This window comes from Mastomys coucha, unplaced genomic scaffold, assembly GCF_008632895.1.
Source record: "Mastomys coucha isolate ucsf_1 unplaced genomic scaffold, UCSF_Mcou_1 pScaffold9, whole genome shotgun sequence".
Taxonomy (NCBI): domain Eukaryota; kingdom Metazoa; phylum Chordata; class Mammalia; order Rodentia; family Muridae; genus Mastomys; species Mastomys coucha.
In genome coordinates, this window is record NW_022196915.1 from 17,711,458 (window position 1) to 17,729,471 (window position 18,014).

The 18,014-nt window shown below is 52.2% G+C and overlaps 2 protein-coding genes across 2 annotated transcripts in view; both read right to left on the reverse strand.

Annotated features, from left to right (window-relative positions):
- Stab1 (stabilin 1) overlaps positions 1-3,716 on the reverse strand; it is a 31,251-nt gene extending 27,535 nt beyond the window's left edge. Inside the window, exon 1 of the mRNA XM_031361286.1 lies at positions 3,502-3,716. Within this exon, the coding sequence (XP_031217146.1) occupies positions 3,502-3,582 (81 nt within the window). The 5' untranslated portion in view covers positions 3,583-3,716. The remainder of the gene's footprint in view (positions 1-3,501) is intronic.
- A 2,121-nt stretch (positions 3,717-5,837) lies between these two features.
- The window catches only part of Nisch (nischarin), a 37,187-nt gene continuing 25,010 nt past the window's right edge, over positions 5,838-18,014 (reverse strand). The window contains exons 14-21 of the mRNA XM_031360964.1: positions 16,037-16,164; positions 15,075-15,124; positions 11,379-12,767; positions 9,168-9,978; positions 8,501-8,657; positions 7,988-8,116; positions 7,362-7,523; positions 5,838-7,090 (exon numbers count right to left, since the gene is read on the reverse strand). Of these exons, the coding sequence (XP_031216824.1) occupies positions 6,480-7,090; positions 7,362-7,523; positions 7,988-8,116; positions 8,501-8,657; positions 9,168-9,978; positions 11,379-12,767; positions 15,075-15,124; positions 16,037-16,164 (3,437 nt within the window). The 3' untranslated portion in view covers positions 5,838-6,479. The remainder of the gene's footprint in view (positions 7,091-7,361; positions 7,524-7,987; positions 8,117-8,500; positions 8,658-9,167; positions 9,979-11,378; positions 12,768-15,074; positions 15,125-16,036; positions 16,165-18,014) is intronic.

Below are 18,014 nucleotides of genomic sequence, written 5' to 3' on the forward strand. Positions count from 1 at the left end.
GGAGAGAGAGAGAGAGGAAGAGAGAGAGAGAGAGGGGGAGGGAGGGAGGGAGGGAGAGAGGGAGGGAGGGAGAGAGAGAGAGGTAAAAGCATACTTCTCAGTGTTCGGCTTGCTCTCTACATTTAAACAGCCCAGAACCCCCTGTGTAGGGGATGGTGCCACTCACAGTGGCACTAACAGAATCAACACCATCTTCCATAAACATACCCCCAGGCCAACCTGATCTAGGCAAGCCTTCATGGAGACTCCCTTCCCAGGTGATTTTTCTAGGTTCTGTCAACTTGACAACTGAAACTACTCCCATGGCTGTTAGAGAGTTGGCCAGGGTCAGTGCTCTGGCTGGAGATGGAGAGAACAAATACTCCCATGTGACCTGCAGGGTAGCCTACAAGAGACTGGAGAGCGGCTGGAGGCCAGGCTGACAACAGAGGGCCAATCTTGGGTGAGGACCAGATGGTGCACCCTCAGGATTCCGTTAATGAGTTCTTTGTTGTTGTTTTAAAATGTATTTGTTTATTTTCAAGATAGGGTTTCTCTGTGTAGCCCTGGTTGTCCTAAAACTCACTCTGTAGACCAGGCTGGCTTTGAACTCAGAGGTCTACCTGTCCCTGCCTTCTGAATTCTGGGATTAAAGGCATGTGCCACTACTGCCTGTTATTTTATTTTGTTTAAAGCTTTGATACCTGTTTATATTTCCTGTCTCACATAGCCCCAGGCTGGCTTTGAATTTCTGATTGCCCTACCTTTACCTGTTACAAGTATGGGCTACCACACTTACTTCCTGCAGTGATTTAGAGAGATCCCTGACTACCGTTGTGGAGAGCTGATGGGGGTGGGGAATGAGGGCCATCCCTTGAGGGAAGCTGAAGAAACAGAACAGCTGGAAGGTTTGAAGAGCTCCTGCCTGCCTCCCTCCTGCAGCCCCTTTCAGTGGCCTGAACCTACGCTCAGCAGGGACCACCTTCGGGGTCCAAAAAGAAGCCACAGTGCTATACCCCAGAGCGCAGACGGAGCCTATAGTTGCAAGAGAAAGGGCTGAGAGGAGGTACACATGGATGGGAGAAAGGCTTGGAGAAAAACATGCTCTTAACTTGAAAATGATGGCCACACCGTGCTACAAGCTGGGTATCTCCAGAACACCCCTTCCCTAAAATGAGTTACAGGTGAGCAGCTTTCCAAAACCGGAGAGAAAGAAGAACATTTTCTGGTGTAGTGTACAAAGCCCCCGCCCCCACCCTACTGTGATTTTGCCTTTTCCGCTCATGCTTCTGTTATTGACAAAGAGGGAAGCTACTCAGCAAAACCTCAGTTATGTCTGGATGTGTCATGGCAAAGCTCCTCTTTGCAAAGCCACAACATGTCTAGGAAATGAAGCAACTCAGTTTCAGGTTTGGGGCACATGCTTGGCTGACAGTGGGCTCCCCTCAAAGCCACTTGCCTAGGCAGGCAGAGCTAAAAGTACAGTTGCCACTCTGGTTGGGCCCCTAGGATGCTTTGGCCAGGTTTGGGTAATGCCCAGGGAGAGTTGAGAGTTGTTACTCAGAGGGAGAGAGGGCCTGGAGGAAGCTGGAGCTTGTAAGCCTGTGTGCAGTGGTGATGGATGGATGAGCCAACTGCAGAATCAGCACCTCTTCAGGGACCACACCCGAGCAAGATGACTCCAGACAGAGCTCACCTTTCCGCTGGTGATACAGCTGGGTGGGACGAGGTCAGATAGGCTTCAACTGCATCAGAAGTCTGCTTACTGGGAGCACCTTAGGACCTGGCAGAATGCTCAGTGCATGGCTGAGTTTGCTGCATCTGCTTTCTATACATGTGCTGCTGGGAGAGCTGAGGAGCCGTGAACTAGTAAGTTCAGTAGTGAGGTGAAGAAAACTCCCCCAAGCTGGAACCAAGCTCCTGGGGAGTCCCTGGGTTGACCACCTAGGATCTAAACCCCCAAAGAGTGGAAGGGCCTGTGAGCTGCCTCTCCCTCCTCTGGATCAGAGTGGGGTTGGGGGTGGGGGTGCAAAGCTGGGTGCGGGCCAATGCAATGCCCCTTGCTTTGGTACTTTGGCTGTGGATCCCAGGCTTGTACTCAACACAAAGTAGTCCCTGGGCTGATGGTTGACCCTCCCACAGGAAGACCTCGTTGCATCTGCTGCCCAAGCCTGCTATGCCAAGTCCTAATGCCACTTTTGCTGGCTGTCTGACTCAGGGTCCCCTTTACCCTTTGAGGCTATGTTCCTAGCAGCTGCAGCTTGTGTCTCATGTCACACAGGATTAGGGACTGTGTGGGAAAAGGAAGGACAGCATTGCTACATCCCTGCCCACGAGACCTCAGAACCTCTTCCCCAGTCCAAGCTGGCTGCGCTTCGGTCTCAGCATTACAGACTTAAGACTGTTCGGAACTACACCAGGTCTCTGAACTGAGATTTCTCACCGACTTCTGTCCCCATTGCCCAGAACACAGGTGACAAGGTGCTTTCCAGCTTGTGGTTTTCCATCATGTTCATCCTCATGTCCCACCTGATCCACCCAGCCCTGGCTTGGCCCTGAAGTCTTTTTTCCATGGGACCACAGGGCATATGAAGACAAAACACCCCATGGCTCCCTGGTGCTGGACCCCTTTTCTTTGCCACAGGAGCCTTGGAAGCTGCCTAAGAAGCATGAACTTGGTCTCATGAAGGAAGCTCCCTTGCCCAGCTACAGCTCCAAAACTCAGTCTCCACACTTGTGTGAAGCTCTTCCCAAAGCTCACACAGCAGCTATAGGCTGGGGAGACCCAGGGGCGGGCAGCCTGGCACTCTTGGCCTCTGGAGCCATGCTACAGCCCTGTCTATACAGCGCACTGGGTGGGGATTGTAGGCCTGAGTAAGAATCACAGGCTATGGTCCCAACCACGGCTCTAGAGGGAACAGCTTGTTGTTCTCCTCCGGCCTTGGATTTCTAATAGGAGAAACAAGCAAGCTTGCTAAAGGCTGTAAAGACTGAAGGGGCCATGTCCAGGGCTCATGAGGGCCTCTCCGAGACTTAAGAATATTATTGTTGGCTGCTGGCTGCTGGCTGCCCTGTGGCTCTCATTGCTTCCAGACAGGCTCAGGGCTGGCCACAGGCTTATACGTGGTGTATACCTTGGTTTATAGCTCCCAGAGGATAGGTAATGATCACATTTAAAAACCCCAAGTGAGGACCACATAGACTATGGCCTCAGTCTGGGAAGGGAACCCAGGAGGATGGGGCTGGCTCTGTCCCTGTTCACTCACAGGCTGGGGAACCCAGGATGACTGCCCATAGTACATGACCAGCTAGCCAGACAAAGTTAGAGGAGATCAAGTTACTGAAGCCTTTAAACTTCAGGTAGGACAGTCACAGACTTCAGCCTGGGGAGATGGGACAACAGCCTGGTGACCTGGGCCCCCAGGGAGCTCAGACAGGTACCAGCTGCTTTGATAATCCCAATGCATCCACACACCAACTAACATGGTCACTCTCTGTTCCCTGACCCTGGTTTCCACTCACCGTCTGCCCTCTGATGAAGCCGGAGCCTGCCAGGCAGAGGACCAGGATGCCGAGCAAAAGGAGGATTCGGGGCTCTGCCATAGCCGGCAGGTCCACTGCCCGAGACAAAAGTAGTGTGGGGACAGTGATTGCAGCGGCAGGCAGTGAGTGGACTCCAAGAGGTAGGCATGAGGAAGGAGGCAGGACAGGGTGAGCAGCCGCTTTAAAAGCTATCCGTCAGCCCACCCCCACAGGAACCCACCAGGATTTCCTCCTGCGTATCAGCAGTCTGCAGGCGGAAGGGAAGACGCTGGCCATTGACCCCCGCATGGATGACTTGGGCCCAGTTTAGGGCTTCCTGGCCCAGGACACCACTCCCTGGCATCATGGTCTGGAGGTCCAGAGCCACCATTAACCACCTGCCTGGGGTCTAGGGGAAATTCTGAAGCAAATTCAAATCAAACACTAATAAATAATTTTCCCTGCATCTGTCCTGCCAGCTTTTCATTCAGAGGCTTTTGGGGTTCTGGTGGCTAGGAAGTTGCTGGGCAGCCCCTGGGCTGGCTGCCCCCGGGCCGGCTGCTTCAGTCTTTCTGTCGGATACCAGTAGAGGTGGAAACACCACACCCTTCAGACTGCTCTCCCCTAGCAGCCTCATGGTTTCCCCGAGCCCACCCCTAACTCTGCAGCCACAGCTCAGGTTCCATTGCCCATGACACTTCAGTCCTTTCCACACTTGTAGTGGGTGTCTGTGCCGTCCCTCACTCTGCTCTAATGGCTGAAGTGACTGGGTAGAGCCACAGAGCACTGCCTGAGGGGTTCCTTTAATCTTTTAGGGACCTTCACTCAGGCAAACCCAAAAGCAGAAAAGAATTTCAGGACTGGCCGATATGAAATAAAACTGAGGTTTCATTAAAAATAGTGTTAAAAAAAAGCACACCCAAGAACATGTATGTGTGCAGGCTTCTCAGTCACCACTTATTAAAAGACTTAAGGTTTTTGTTGCTGGTTTTTGTTGTAGTTGTTGGTTTGTTTGTTTGTTGTTGTTTTTTTTTAAGACAGGGTTTCTCGGTATAACCCTAGCTGTCCTGGAACTCACTCTGTAGACCAGGCTGGCCTAGAACTCATACATATCTACCTGCCTCTGCCTTCCAAGGTCTGGGATTAAAGATGTGAGTCACCACTGCCCGTATCTATTTGTTTACATCTCAAACGGTGCCTGGTCCCCCTCACAGAGTCCCTCCCCCACCCTCCTTCCCCTTCTCCTCTGAGAGCATGGGGCCCTCCTGGGGCATCAAGTCTCTGCAGGATTCAGTGCATCTTTTCCCACTGAGGCCAGATAAGGCAGTTGGGGAGAGGATACCACAGTCAGGCTACAGCTTTAGGGAGAGCTTCTGCTCCTTCACTGGACTCTTTCCTTCCCACATGCCCATACATTTTCCCTTTCTACCTTGCCTCTCCCCCAACTGGGGCTTTATCTATTCCAGTAAACTGGAATACTCCATGCTGTTTCCTTCTCCCAGGTAGGTGTGGTTTCTGGTGTTGAAGCTAATTGGTTTGGACTAAAATCTCTCGCTGTACCCAACAAACCAGACACATGGATCTCACTTGCAGCCTGGGGCTTCAGTTACACGCAAAAGGCTTTCTCATCAACTGGCCAACTAAGTCCTTTCTAAGTGTTGCCTAGTCTTGTCTTTCTGGCTGCTGTCCTCAGGGCTGCCTGATTAAAACAGATTTTCTCTGTTCAGATAAACTCTACTACATTTAATTAGTTTAAGGCTGTGTGTATTGTTGACCTTGTACAGGTTGCAGGTGCTTCACTATCAAGGCCCAGCCCCGGCCTGGGTTTTCCTTTAATTGAGGTTCAGAGCACTTCTTTGACCTGATCCCATGCTTAAGGGCAGCCCAGGGCCTGATTCAGCTCTCCTGGCACTTTTCTCTTTAATAGTTCATTTTTGTCTCTCCTGGAGTGTTAGCTGAGAAAGAACAGGGGTACCATCTGGGCTGACACATGTGGGGAAGAGACAAGGAATAAAATGAAGTTGTTTTTTGTTTTGTTTTGAGACAGATGTAGCCCTGGCTGTCTTGGAACTCACTCAGGTTGGCTTTGAACCCAGAGATCCACCCGAATCTGCTTCCTGAGTGCTGGAACTAAAGGTGTGTACCAGTACTTCCAGCTGAAGATAGTTACTATTGTTTACCTAGGCCACTGGTTTGACTACAGCTCAGTATGGCTGTCCTGGATACCCTCCCACCTCCTCCCACCTCCCTTCTTGTCTCCAGTCTCTCCATGCTGACCATGCCTTTGGTTGAAGCCCTTTTGGGACCCCAGTAATCTATGACCTTAAAGACTCAGATTGTGTCAAACTCCATTTTATTAGAATAGAGAACATAGGAACAGGAATTATACTTGGTGCTGGCAGCTCTAGGTCCCCTGCGCTGGCTCCTCTTGGACCCATGACCTAGGAACTCCCCATAGGACCTCCTCTGGTCTAGACTTGAGGAGGCCTCCATTTTGGAAAAGCCCACAACGTGGGAGCTTGCCACGTGTATTCTGCTACCAGCTTTGTAATTAGCAGCGGCACGCCCACAATGACAGCAACAGCAACAAAGGACTGGACTTAACACTTCAGGAAAGGATGTGGGGGTTATCAGGTCCACAGTGCCACGCTAACAACAGCATCAATCACAGACAAAACAATGCTGGCGTGTCTGGCCATGCCACTTCAGGGGCAGGCAACACAAGGGACGCTAACGGCACAAGGACGCTCTGGTGGGGCTGGCATACGTCTTCCCAGTGTTAGGAAGGATTAACTGAACACACATGTTCACATTCTCTTTGGGAGCTGGTCACATGTGTGGGGGCCATGGGCAATCAATGTAGGAACCAAGGGAGAGGAGAAGGACCTTAAAAAGAATACAGAAGGCCCGCTTCCCTGCACTCACGGGCACCAGGCTAGGCTGGGCATGGCAGGAGGTCAGGGCTGCCGTGGCGTGCACTAGCCAGTGAGCTCCACAGGCAGCTCCCTGCCACAAAGAGCTTCCCACTGTCGTGCGAGCAGTGAGATGAGCTTTTCTCGGCTCTCGGCACTGGGGACAAACACCTGCCACTGCACCTCCCGGCCCTGGCCAGCCCTGCCAGGACCACCTGGCATCTCCCCGAAGTGGTCCAGGGTGACACTCCCCATGAGGTCATGGCCCTGCGTGTCATCAAAAACAAGAGTGAGGGCCTGTGGGTAGGGATAATAGCCCATGAGCACCCGGTCCAAATCTCGGACACGGCGGCCATCATCTAGCCGGTATCTGTCCCTCTGTGGTGGCTCTTTGGCAAATTCAGGCAATGGATAGTGGATGTAGTCCTCATCCAGGAGAAAGATCTCAGCACTGGTCAGGAGGAGTGTCTTAGGACGCAGTGGGCCCCTGCCCCGTCCAAGATGTGGTGTGACCACCTGGAAGGCCTGTATGTACAGTAAGATGCTGAGAGCTGGATTCTTTGCAGGATCAGCCATCTTCTCTGCGACAATATAGGTCAGGTCCCCGACCTCTTCCTCACTGGGGTAGGTGAACTTGACGCGGCTGGAATGGATCAGCTCATAGTTCTCCATTTTCCCTGCAGGAAGAGAGACACCAGAGTGTGGCCTGAGCTGGCCTGTGGTGCAGTTAGAAGCAACAGCAGCCCCACACCACCCCTAGACTCTAATGAGAGTAGTCAAGGGTGCGCCAAGCTAGAGCCCAGGACTGAGAGAGATCTGCTGGCTGGCTGGGGACTGCTCGGATGGAACCTCTGCCATGGAAGATGACCCATAAAGCCTGCCAGCTAGGCAGAGACAAGGGAAAGGTAGAGACAGAGGCAGTGAGGGCTCTGGGAGTGGACAGGGTACCTGTATTTTTGTCCCCAAATTCCGAGTAGAAGTCCTTGTCAGTAGGCTCAGGTGAGGGTGTGCGTTCCAGGGAAGACAACACAAGCATCAGATGCTGGAGGAAGCAGTGTGTCAGGTAGCTGTCGCGGGTCAAGCATGTGACCACCTGTGTCGGGGAGGAGCCTGCACAAGAAGGGGCTGGTCACAGGTACAAGCCACCATTTCCATCCCTGCAAGGTCCCAACAGAAAACCAGGACCCACAGGGTCCATGTGGGAGGGCATCATGTGGCCTGGGGAGATGGCTATATCTCAGGCAGGAAGGGCTGAGACATTTTTCTGGAAGGGGATAGAGGCATTAGGGAAAGAGCTTAGCTTTCTCCTTTCAGGAAGTATGAGTCAGAAACATCCTGCCCCTAAGCCGAGGGCCCACTCTGCTGTTCCCTGTATACCCAACCCCGGCTAGAAACCGTGGGGCGGGAGTCCTGCCATCTCAGCAGTTCCTGAAGCCGCTTCCTCCTACCCAAGGAGCCGGCTTGTAAGTGGAGATAATGTGTCATGTGATAGTGTACCTATATGTGCGAGGTGGAAGCCCACTGGTGACACTGGCCTTCACCCAAACCAGGACAAAACACATCACGTCATTTACCCGTCAGCCGGAAGTACTGGTCGAAAAGGCCGACGTTGACTGACTGCAGGTCACTGAGTTTGAACACAAAGCACTGAGAGATGTGGAAAGGACTGTTGTTATAGTCAGTGTTTTTCTGGTGCCAGAAATCTGTGATGGAGAAAAGAGGCTAAGGTTAAACATGTCCTGCAGGAATATTGCCTGGCTGGGAGCCAGCACCACCCACACACATGGAGGACCTGTATGATACTGGGTGTGGGGTAGGAGCCTCATCTAGCTTAGCTTGGTAGAGTCACCAGGCCATTGGATGAGGCTCCTACTGAGATCCAGAGGGCAGCGGCTGCCAAATCTCTGCATATGTCAGCCAGTTCCCAAGCATTCCCGGCTAGCCTTAGGTCTCTGTGAGTTCTAAAAGGGAAGTGCTACTCTGAACCTTTCTCAGATGAGGGACTCTGAGCCCAGAGCTCCTACCCAAGTCCATGGTTGGCTCTTAATCTGCCCCTGACTCAAGAGCGGCCAGGCTGGAGTACCTACCCTGAAGTGGTTCAGAGAAGTAGCGGCGGAGGCCGTCATGCAGTATGAAGTACACAGCCTTGTTGGAGAGCAGCACACAGGCGGTCACTTCTAGCCCCGGGGTCTGGTAGAACACCACTGACGACCACAGGAGGTGCCTCAGCTCCTCGTTTTCAACCTGGGCACAGAGGGGTGATAAGGGAGCCTACAGGTGAGGAGGGTGAGGCAGGCCACACCCCCTTCCTCCTGGATCACTCTAGTGCAGACTCCAGGTAGCACATCCCTCCCTTTCTAAGTCTGGCTAATGTGGTGATTCCTGTGTTCCAGGAACTGCTCATGGCCTTGGATGAGGAGAGACAGAAAGCTCATCTCATTTTTTCAAATTAACTCAGAGCAGAGAAGAGGGGAGAAAAGGAGGTAAGCACGGGGATATATACCTGGACCAGGGATACACAGGCAGGTATGAGAGGCACACCCAGCTAGCTGAGTGGCAGACCTCTTGACCCAGATCCTCAATCCTGTGAGCAGATGTAGCTCAAGACCACATTATGTCAAGAGAAACTTGGGACAAGAGGATGTCCCAACACAAACTATACCCTACCCTCAGGACTAATTGCTCCACAGCAGAGCCCACACCTCTCACCACACAAGTGCCAGTCTGTAAGACCACCAGCACCTGGGCCAATACCTCGGCAATGCTGTTGTGGAAAAGGTCGATGATGGCTCTCCCCCGAAGACGGGCAATGTGCTGGAGTGATGGGCAGACTGGCAAGTGAGAAGGGATCTGATTCTCCTCAGATGTGGACTGGATTAGGCGCTCACTTGGGTACTGGGCAGGGACCTCTGCTTGTGCCTTGGCCTCTGCTTGTGCCTTGGCCTCTGCTAGAGCGGGACCCCCTGCTGGAACCCCTGCTGGAGTGGGACCCCCTGCTGGAGTGGAACTCCCTGCTGGAGCTGGAGGCCCTGTTGGAGTGGGACCCCCTGCTGGAGCGGGACCCCCTGCTGGAGCTGGAGGCCCTGCTGGAGTGGGACCCCCTGCTGGAGCTGGAGCCCCTTCTGGGGCTGGAGCCTCTGCTGGAGTTGGAGCCCCTGCTGGAGCCTCTGTTGGAGCCGGAGCCCCTGCCGGAGCCTCGGTTGGAGCTGGAGCCCCTGCTGGAGCCTCTGTTGGAGCCAGAGCCCCTGCTGCAGCCTCTGTTGGAGCCGGAGCCTCGGTTGGAGCTGGAGCCTCTGCTGGAGCTGGAGCTTCTGTTGGAAGTGGAGCCTCTGCTGGGGCTGGAGACCCTGCTGAAGTTAGACCTGAGTCCTCTACTGGGGCCTGTTCGGGAGCCGGACCTGAAGCTGAGGCCTCTGCTGGGGCTGGGGCTGAAGCTGTTGGTGGGACTGCAGCTGGAGCCGGGACTGCAGCGGGAGCCGGGACTGCAGCGGGAGCCGGGACTGCAGCGGGAGCCGGAACTGGAGCGGGAGCTTCTGCTGGTGTCTCCTGTGGCCGCTGCTCAGCACTATATCTCCCAGTGACCCAAGAAATGCCAAATAAATATGTGCATCCATAGAAATTTATATCATATGCACAACATCAGAGTGTGGTGGACAACTGTACAGTACAGTGCTACCCGTGGGGTCACTGGGTGATCTACCACACAGAACAGGGAAAGTGTCTGGGTGTGTATATGCAGAGACAAGAATCAAGACTCAGTATGGTCTTCAGTATCATGTTTGTTTTGGGGGCTCTTTAGGTGGCCCTGGAACTTCACCTACTCAACCACCATTGCTCCCCAGGGCCATGCTGGGGTGTCAGTGGTCTATCTCGGTCATAATTAATGCTCAAAAGCTAAATGTTATGGGAGCATTCAGCCCACGGGGCCACACTGAATGAAGGGGTGGGGTCCTCTGGATGCTGCTCTCTCCATCTACCAGATCCAGTCCAACTGCTGTAATCCCTGGGGATGACCCTGCATTTGTCCAAATGCCCCATGAAGCTGCTGGGCTACTCTCCTGCTGTCATGGGTGTGCAGACACATCTTTACAGGGCCTGGTTTCTGTAGCAGTCCCAGGAGCAAGCTAGGTTTGTGGTAGCTTAGGAGAAGGACAAGGTGCATGCCACCCCTCTGTACAGGTAGAAGAGGGGCACTGGATTCAGCTCTAAGAGTCATCAGCTGGAGACTGACTGAGAGGAGAGGAGAGAGCCAGGGGTAAAGATAGGCTCCCAGCATTTTGCTAGGACAGAGAATATCAACTGTTAGGTCCTTTCCTCCTCAGGTGGGGAATCCAGCAACAGAGAGCAGGGGCCCTCACAAGAGAAGGGGAGAGTGAGAACAGGTTAGAGCTGCCAGCTCCTTTCTGCTAAGTACCTCAATCTCTCCTGAAGAAAAGGTGACCTACCCATATACTTTGATCTTCAGAAGGTTCTTTGTGAGGGGCTTCCAAGTTAGATTTAACTCAGTCCTTCCTGACAAGAACTTTATGGTACAAAAAGAAAAAAGAAAAAAAGCCTGAGAGGCGGTCTCAGGAATGGGGCCCTGGAACACTCCCGAGCTGACAGAGCTGGCCACTGGATGAGCCGCCTGGTGCAGGAGAAAGATGACACCCAGAAACCACACTTGTATGTATGAGACGACAGCGGGAGGGCCAGGGGACAAGGTGACAGTCCCCACTGGCAAGACAGGGCTGACTCCCTTAACCCGTCCTACACGGACCAGCTTGCCTGGGTTGCTTTTAAGGATCTGGAAATCTGGAGCACTTAGCACTAAGTCCATGGAGGCAAAGGCTGAGACTGGTCAGGGATCAGAGAAGTGGGAGGGAGAAGGTAAAGGGAGACTCCCACAGAGTATGAAGACCCAGAGACCACAGCCAAGCCCACCCCACACCTCAGGTCCCTCCCAACAGCCTGCACTAGTCTCACCTGGCCCTGCTCTTGGCAGGCTGGCTTTGGTGTCTTGGCCTAGCTGAAGGGTTCTTGGAGATGACCACAGTCTTCAGGTCCTGCAGTGAGGCTCGTAGCTGATTGTAGACTCGCAGGAAGTGGAACTTCTCGTGGGGCAGCACAAAGATGGCGGTAACAAAGCGGTAGCCAACAAGCAGCTCAAGCACATGGCCATCAGCAAAGGCACCCCGTGGCTGGGTGCAGCTGCGAGTGGGGTCTAGCAGCACAGTAGAGAGTGGGACACGGCTAAGCTTGAAGCTGTTGCGGTTGCGGCAGTTGTGGGTGCCACGATTGGGCATGGGGTTGAAGTCGGCCTTGATGACATTGAGATGCTGGGACGTGAGCAGCAGCCAGTAGGGGATGGCAGCAGACTTAACCGCCTCAGAGGGAGCGCAGCAGGAGCGCCGCACTGCCGAGCACAGCGTGCAGCTGGCCCATTCGATATTGCCTGAGTAGTCCCCAGCAGCTGTCTGGACCATGCGCTTGTCACTGTAGACCAGGTAGACAGGGAAGCAGCCCTGGCTGCGCTCCTGAGAGCCGCCGGCCACCTTGTAGAAGGTGAGCAGCTGGCGCAGAAACTCTTGCAGGGTAGTGTGGCTGCCGTAGAGGATGGGGCTGCACAGCATGGCCATGTGCTGTGGTGCAAAGCAGGAGCGCAGATCAGCATGGAACTCGTGTAAGTTGGCAGCATCCGAGATGATGAAGAGCGTGTTCTCACTGTGCCGCACCTTGAGCACCAGACACAGCTCCGGCATGAGAAAGCCAAACTCCGTGAGGTCACCGTGTGGGAAGCAGAAGACAAAACGCAGGGATGAGAGGATGTGCTGGCTGCTGCCTCGTGACTCTTGGTGTGGAATCTCAAAGACAGCGATGCCGAAGTCAGTGAGCACGAGGCAGGCAGCGAACTGGCGGATGCTGCCTTGCACGTGGATCAGGAAGCACCACAGCACCTTGAGGATGCGGATGTGCTCCAGCAGGAAGTCCTCATCAGCGCCCAAGGCCCACTCCAGAGCCAGGCGTTCCTCCTCAGCCTCCTCGTCTTCATCTTCCTCATCCTCTTCTCCCTGGCCACTCCCCTCCTCTTCCTCTGCGTCTGGGGGTCCCATTTCAAAGTAGCGGTTCTCAGCAGCATCCTCCTCTTCCTCCTCTTCCTCCTCCTCCTCACCCTGTTCACCATGGGCTTCCTCTCGCTGGTTGGCAGCCTCAATCCAGGCAGGGAGTTGCCGTTCAATGGCCTGGCGGATCAGTGTGCTGAGGCGCTGGATAAAGTCCTGGTTGGTGGCTGTGTAGCCAATGCAAGTGAAGGGCAGGAAGATGATCTGGCCAGACCCAGGCACCACCTGAACCTCTGGCTCTGCATGATCTGGGCTGTGCAAGAAAAGACTGGGTCAGGGACACAGGGACATTCTACGCCCTAGCCTGCTGTAGCATGTAGTACCCTAATCCTAGGAAGGCAATCCATAGGTCCCCTGAGCCTCTCTTACAGCTGAGCCTGTCAAGTGCCTGCCATCAGGGTGAGTCCACGCTTCCACATACTGCCAAACCAAGCTGGCTGCCACAACAAAAGTGCTATGTAGACTTCTGTCATTCCATGCTGCCAGGTGTCAAAGAGGCAATGAAGTGCTACAGGGTGTGAATTACATTATTGAAAAAGGCAGCCTGGTTTTCCAGGGCTATAAATCAAGTTGGGTGGGCCCTAGGACATTTTCATTTAAATTTCAGCCCTTTTTGGCCTCTACAACCCTTCCACGAACAAGAATTAGAAATAAGCTTCTGGGGCTGGTGAGATGGCTCAGCGCGTAAGAGCACCGACTGCTCTTCTGAAGGTCCTGAGTTCAAATCCCAGCAACCACATGGTGGCTCACAGCCACCTGTAGTGAGATCTGGTGCCTTCTTCTGATGCTGTCTGAAGACAGCTACAGTGTACTTATTTATAGTAGTAAATAAATCTCTTAAAAAAAAAAAAAAAGAAAGAAAGAAGCTTCTGTAGCCAGGCATGGTAGAGCAAGCCTTTAATCTCAGAATAGGGAGGCAGAGGCAGGTGGATCTCTGTCGGTTTTGAAGCTAGCCTGTCCACATAGTAGGTCCTGAGCCAGCCAGGGCTACATAGAGATCTGGCCTCAAAAGTCAATTATCAGCCAATCAAGCCAGGTGATAGTGGTGCACACTAACTTTAATTCCAGCATTGAGGGGAGGGAAGGAGGCAGATCTCTGAGTTTGAGGTCAGCCTGGTTTACAGAGTGAGTTCCAGGACAGCCAGGGCTACACAGAGAAACCCTGTCTTAATAACAACAAAAATCCAAAAAACAAAACAAAACAAAAAATTAAGCATATAAATAAACAAATAAATAAAAATAGACTTCTTCAACGGGCCAGGGAGCTAATACTTCATGATGTGCATGCCGACCCTACTCACATAATTTTGTATAAACAATCATTTAGGCATGTAATAACCAAAGACTTAACAGACGGCTCAGCAGTTAAGGGTACTCAGAGTTCTTGCAGAGAATCTAGATTTGTTTCCCAGCACCCACACAGGAGCTAGCAACCATCTGTAAGTCCAGTTCCAGGAGATGAGATGCCCTGTCTTGGCCTCCAGAGGTGCCAAGCATACATGTGGTACACACATATACAAATGTAGGCAAACACTCATACACTTAAAATGAAAATAAACAGTATTTTGATTGTTTGTTTTGAGACAGGATCTCTTTATGTAGTTCTAGCTGCTCTGAAACTTGCAGTGCATACCAGGCTGTCCTCGAAACTAGAAAGATGTGTTTGCCTTTGCCTCTTGAGTGCTGGGATTAAAGAAGTGCACCACAAGCTGGTGAGATGGCTCAGCGGGGGAGAGCACCGACTGCTCTTCAGAAGGTCATGAGTTCAAATCCCAGCAACCACATGGTGGCTCACAACCACCCATAATGAGATCTGACGCCCTCGTCTGGTGCATCTGAAGACAGCTACAGTGTACTTACAGTAATATAATAAATAAATAAATCTTAAAAAAAAAGAAGTGCACCACACACCTAGAAAAAGAAACAAATATAACAATAAAAAGCAGCAGGAGCCAGGCATGATGGCCGACACCTTTAGTCACTGCCAACAGGAGGCAGAGGCAGGCTAATCTTTTGAGTTCAAAGCCATCCTGGTCTACAAAACAAGTTCTAGGACAGTCAGGGCTACACAGAGGCCCTGTCTCAAAGACAAAAAAAAAACAACCCAAAAACCCAAAAAAACAAAATACAAAACAAACAAACAAACAAACAGACTTTAATAATAAAAGCAGGTGGGGTGGCTGACTTTTGTAAGCCTGCCTCTAAGGAGGCTGAGGGAGGAGGGATGCCATGAATTTGAGGCCAGCCTAAGCTGCAGGGTAAGATCTAGGCCAGCACGGGCTAAATGAGACTCTGTTTCAAAAAAACAAAACAACCCCACAAACAGAGAAGCTATCAGTAGCTCCCAGTACAAAACAGACAAGACCCACACTGGCTTTGACTTGCCAACTTCTAGTGTAAGATAATGTCAATTAGGCAGCTGAGGAAAAACAGATGGAGCTCATCTCAACTGCACTTGATTAGAGAGACTTCTATGAACAGGCTACATTGGCTGCTCAATCTGCAACAGTGAACACAGAAGCTGTGCAGCTGGCCCCGCTGGCTTTCCCCTCTTCCTTACCTCACGCCACCAACAGCTCCTGGCACGTCCCTGAAATCGTCAGAGGCCACCTGACAGAGGAGAAAAGCGTAAGCCCACCTGCTGCAGCTAGCCCTCAGGTGCTTGTAAAGTCGCTTTGTGATGTCCATACTCCACTCTGGGTGAGCTCAGGAACTTGCTGCCTTCCCACCTGTCTGACCTGACTTACATGCACAACCATGGACCAGAGCCTGTTTCTATGGATGTCTGGCATCTGGGGGACCTTTGTGCCACCCAAGGGATCAGGTGCTTTGCTTGGTCTGGCCCCAGGCAGGCAGCAGTGCACATGATGGAAGTGGTTCTGGCAAGGCCCCCTGTGCTTCCTGAGTACAGGTTAAGACAGGTCAAGGACCTTACTCTCAAGTCAGTCTTCAGGAGGTAGGACAGATAAAGCCTCTGCAAACTGTCTTAGCGTCATATGACCATGACCCTAACAGTGCACAATAATGGAGCAGAAAGGTCAAGGCACCAAGCACACAGCACCAGGCACTCATTTTCCATCTCTCTTTTCAAGGGACACAGAAATGAATCCCAAAAGCCTAGACAGCAACTACAAAGAAGAGCTGGAGTCACACTATTCAGACCACCACAGTGACATGTGGGAAGGGACTGAGTGGCCTCTGGGGTGCTAGGCATTAGGGGAGATTCCCCTTGGGACATCTAGCTTGTGTGTGCCCAAAGAATGCCCATCTTCTCTTGCTCCCAGGGCCCAAGAGAAAGTACTGCCTGTTCCCGTGGGGTGGAGGAGGTCAAACTCAAACCCTTAACCACTTGGTCTATGACCCAACTAGAGACACATCCAAGAGAAAGACTACACCACAAAGTACCCAGAAGCCCTCGCCACATGTGCCACACCCCCACTAGGCCATATCTCAGTGTGAACAAAGTCAGACAGCAGCCCCATGGCTGAGGAAAGAGTCCCCAGGAGCAGGTGAGGGCATTACCTGTCCTGTGGGGATAGATTCCAAGGAGTCAGAGCAGGCTCGGGCAATGGGCCGGTGGTCCTCAGGTGGCAGACTATCAGTGGATGAGAGGCTGCTGGCCAGGGCCTCTTCCTGTACGAACATGATACCTGCAGAGATGGGGTGGGCAGGTGGGCAGGAAGAGCAGCAGTTCAAGAAGAGGCTAGGCCTTAGGCTCACAGCACGGCCCGGCACTAGCCATACCCCAAATCATCATATGGGTCACAGAAAAAAAATGCAGTACTTCAGTCACTCCTCAGTAACTCAGGTGCCTTGCTTACTGGATGGAACCAGTGGCTGCTCTCTAGTGTGAGGGAGAGGCTGCCTGAGCAGACAAGCAAGGGAGGGAGTCATAAAGACCAAACCTCTAGAGGTACATTCCAAAGGCAGAGAACTGCACAGAGAAAAAAATGTCTGGAATATAAACAAAGATCTATATGTCAATCTGTAAGGAGCTCTTACAGATCACAAAATGGGAAGCAAGCTGCTTGAGAACTGCAAGAGAATGTAAAGACTGTGAACAGGTACTCCACAGAAGGACCAACAGGGCTAACACAGAAAACAACACTTGCACCCCTTTTTCTCTTACTGTGGCAAGGTTAGACCACATAGCCTGGCCCAGCCTAACTAGGAAGAATGGGTGCTGGGAACAGGCTGGGCTACCTGTCAGAAAAGCATTTGGTGATGTATTTATCGATAGCCTTGGATGTATTGGAACACTGTCCAAACAAAGGACTACAAGTGACCCTGTGCTCTCATTTGGCATCTGCAGAACTCACAGATCCCGAGTACAGGCCCCTTCGCCAGGAAGCCAGCCTTTGCAGACTTGACTCCTTCAGTGCTGAGTACAGCTAGTACTGAACCCACAGGACTGCTTTCCCAGGGTGCCCTGCTGACTGCCCTGTACTACCACCTACTCTCCTTAAAATGCACTGGTTATTTAAGCTACACTAAGGTATTTTATGAATGGCCTGTCTGGAGCCATTACTTCACTCCAGTTTGCAACTGGTTAAAAGGGAAGCTCTTCCCCCACCCTCACCCTTAACTTAAAAAACAACAATAATCAACATGTCTCAAACTGTAGCTGGCTGGTCTAGGACAGCCATCCCTCCACACCCTGGCTTTGTTACTAAATAGCCACCATGGCCCAATTAAATGACTATACCCCCAAGAGCCCCACACATATCCAGTCCAGTTGGACTGCTACCTATAACAGGACAACTAACAGAGCCCAGGGCCTCTGCCCAAAGGGTAAGCAGGCAGCCCAAGCCCAGATACCCCCATGAAGCTAAGCTGCAGAGGCTGCGAGGCAGGAAGGCAGTAAGCACACAGACACGCACGAAGCATCCCAGGCTTTCTGATGTTGCCCCTGCTGCTAAAATATCTTAACCCAACCCATCTTTCAAGATTCATCTGATACCACTCTGCTGCAGTCCTAAAAGTATTCCCAAACTGTTCTACCTCGTTCTTCCATAGACACAAAGCCTGTGTCCCCAAGTGGCTCCATGTTCTTAGAGGGACTGTCCTGAAACCCCAACTCAGGCTACAGGAAGCAACCCCTACCGACTAATCCTGTTTAGCCTCGGCAGTGCCAAGCGCTTCCCCACCATCAGCTCACGCGCACCTCTCGTTATTTACCACATTTCATCAAATCTAAGGTGTGTGGATAAGGTGCCATCCTGGTCATAGCCGATGTCCACGGAAGGTATTCCCACAGCTCCATCACGATTACCAGCTGGCTGACAGCAACTAGGGGACGCCACTGACTGAAAGACGCATCTCAATTTCAGAGAAGTCCCAGGGTGGAATGTGTGCATCTTAGAATCGCTGAAGTTAGATGTATCCACTCTATGGTTGAGAAAACAGCTTCCAAGAGGCTACAAGCTGCTTGGGATCTCAGGGCCAGGAAAATGGAACAGGAACTCAGATGCCTGTGTCTAATCATGTCTACAGCACAGCC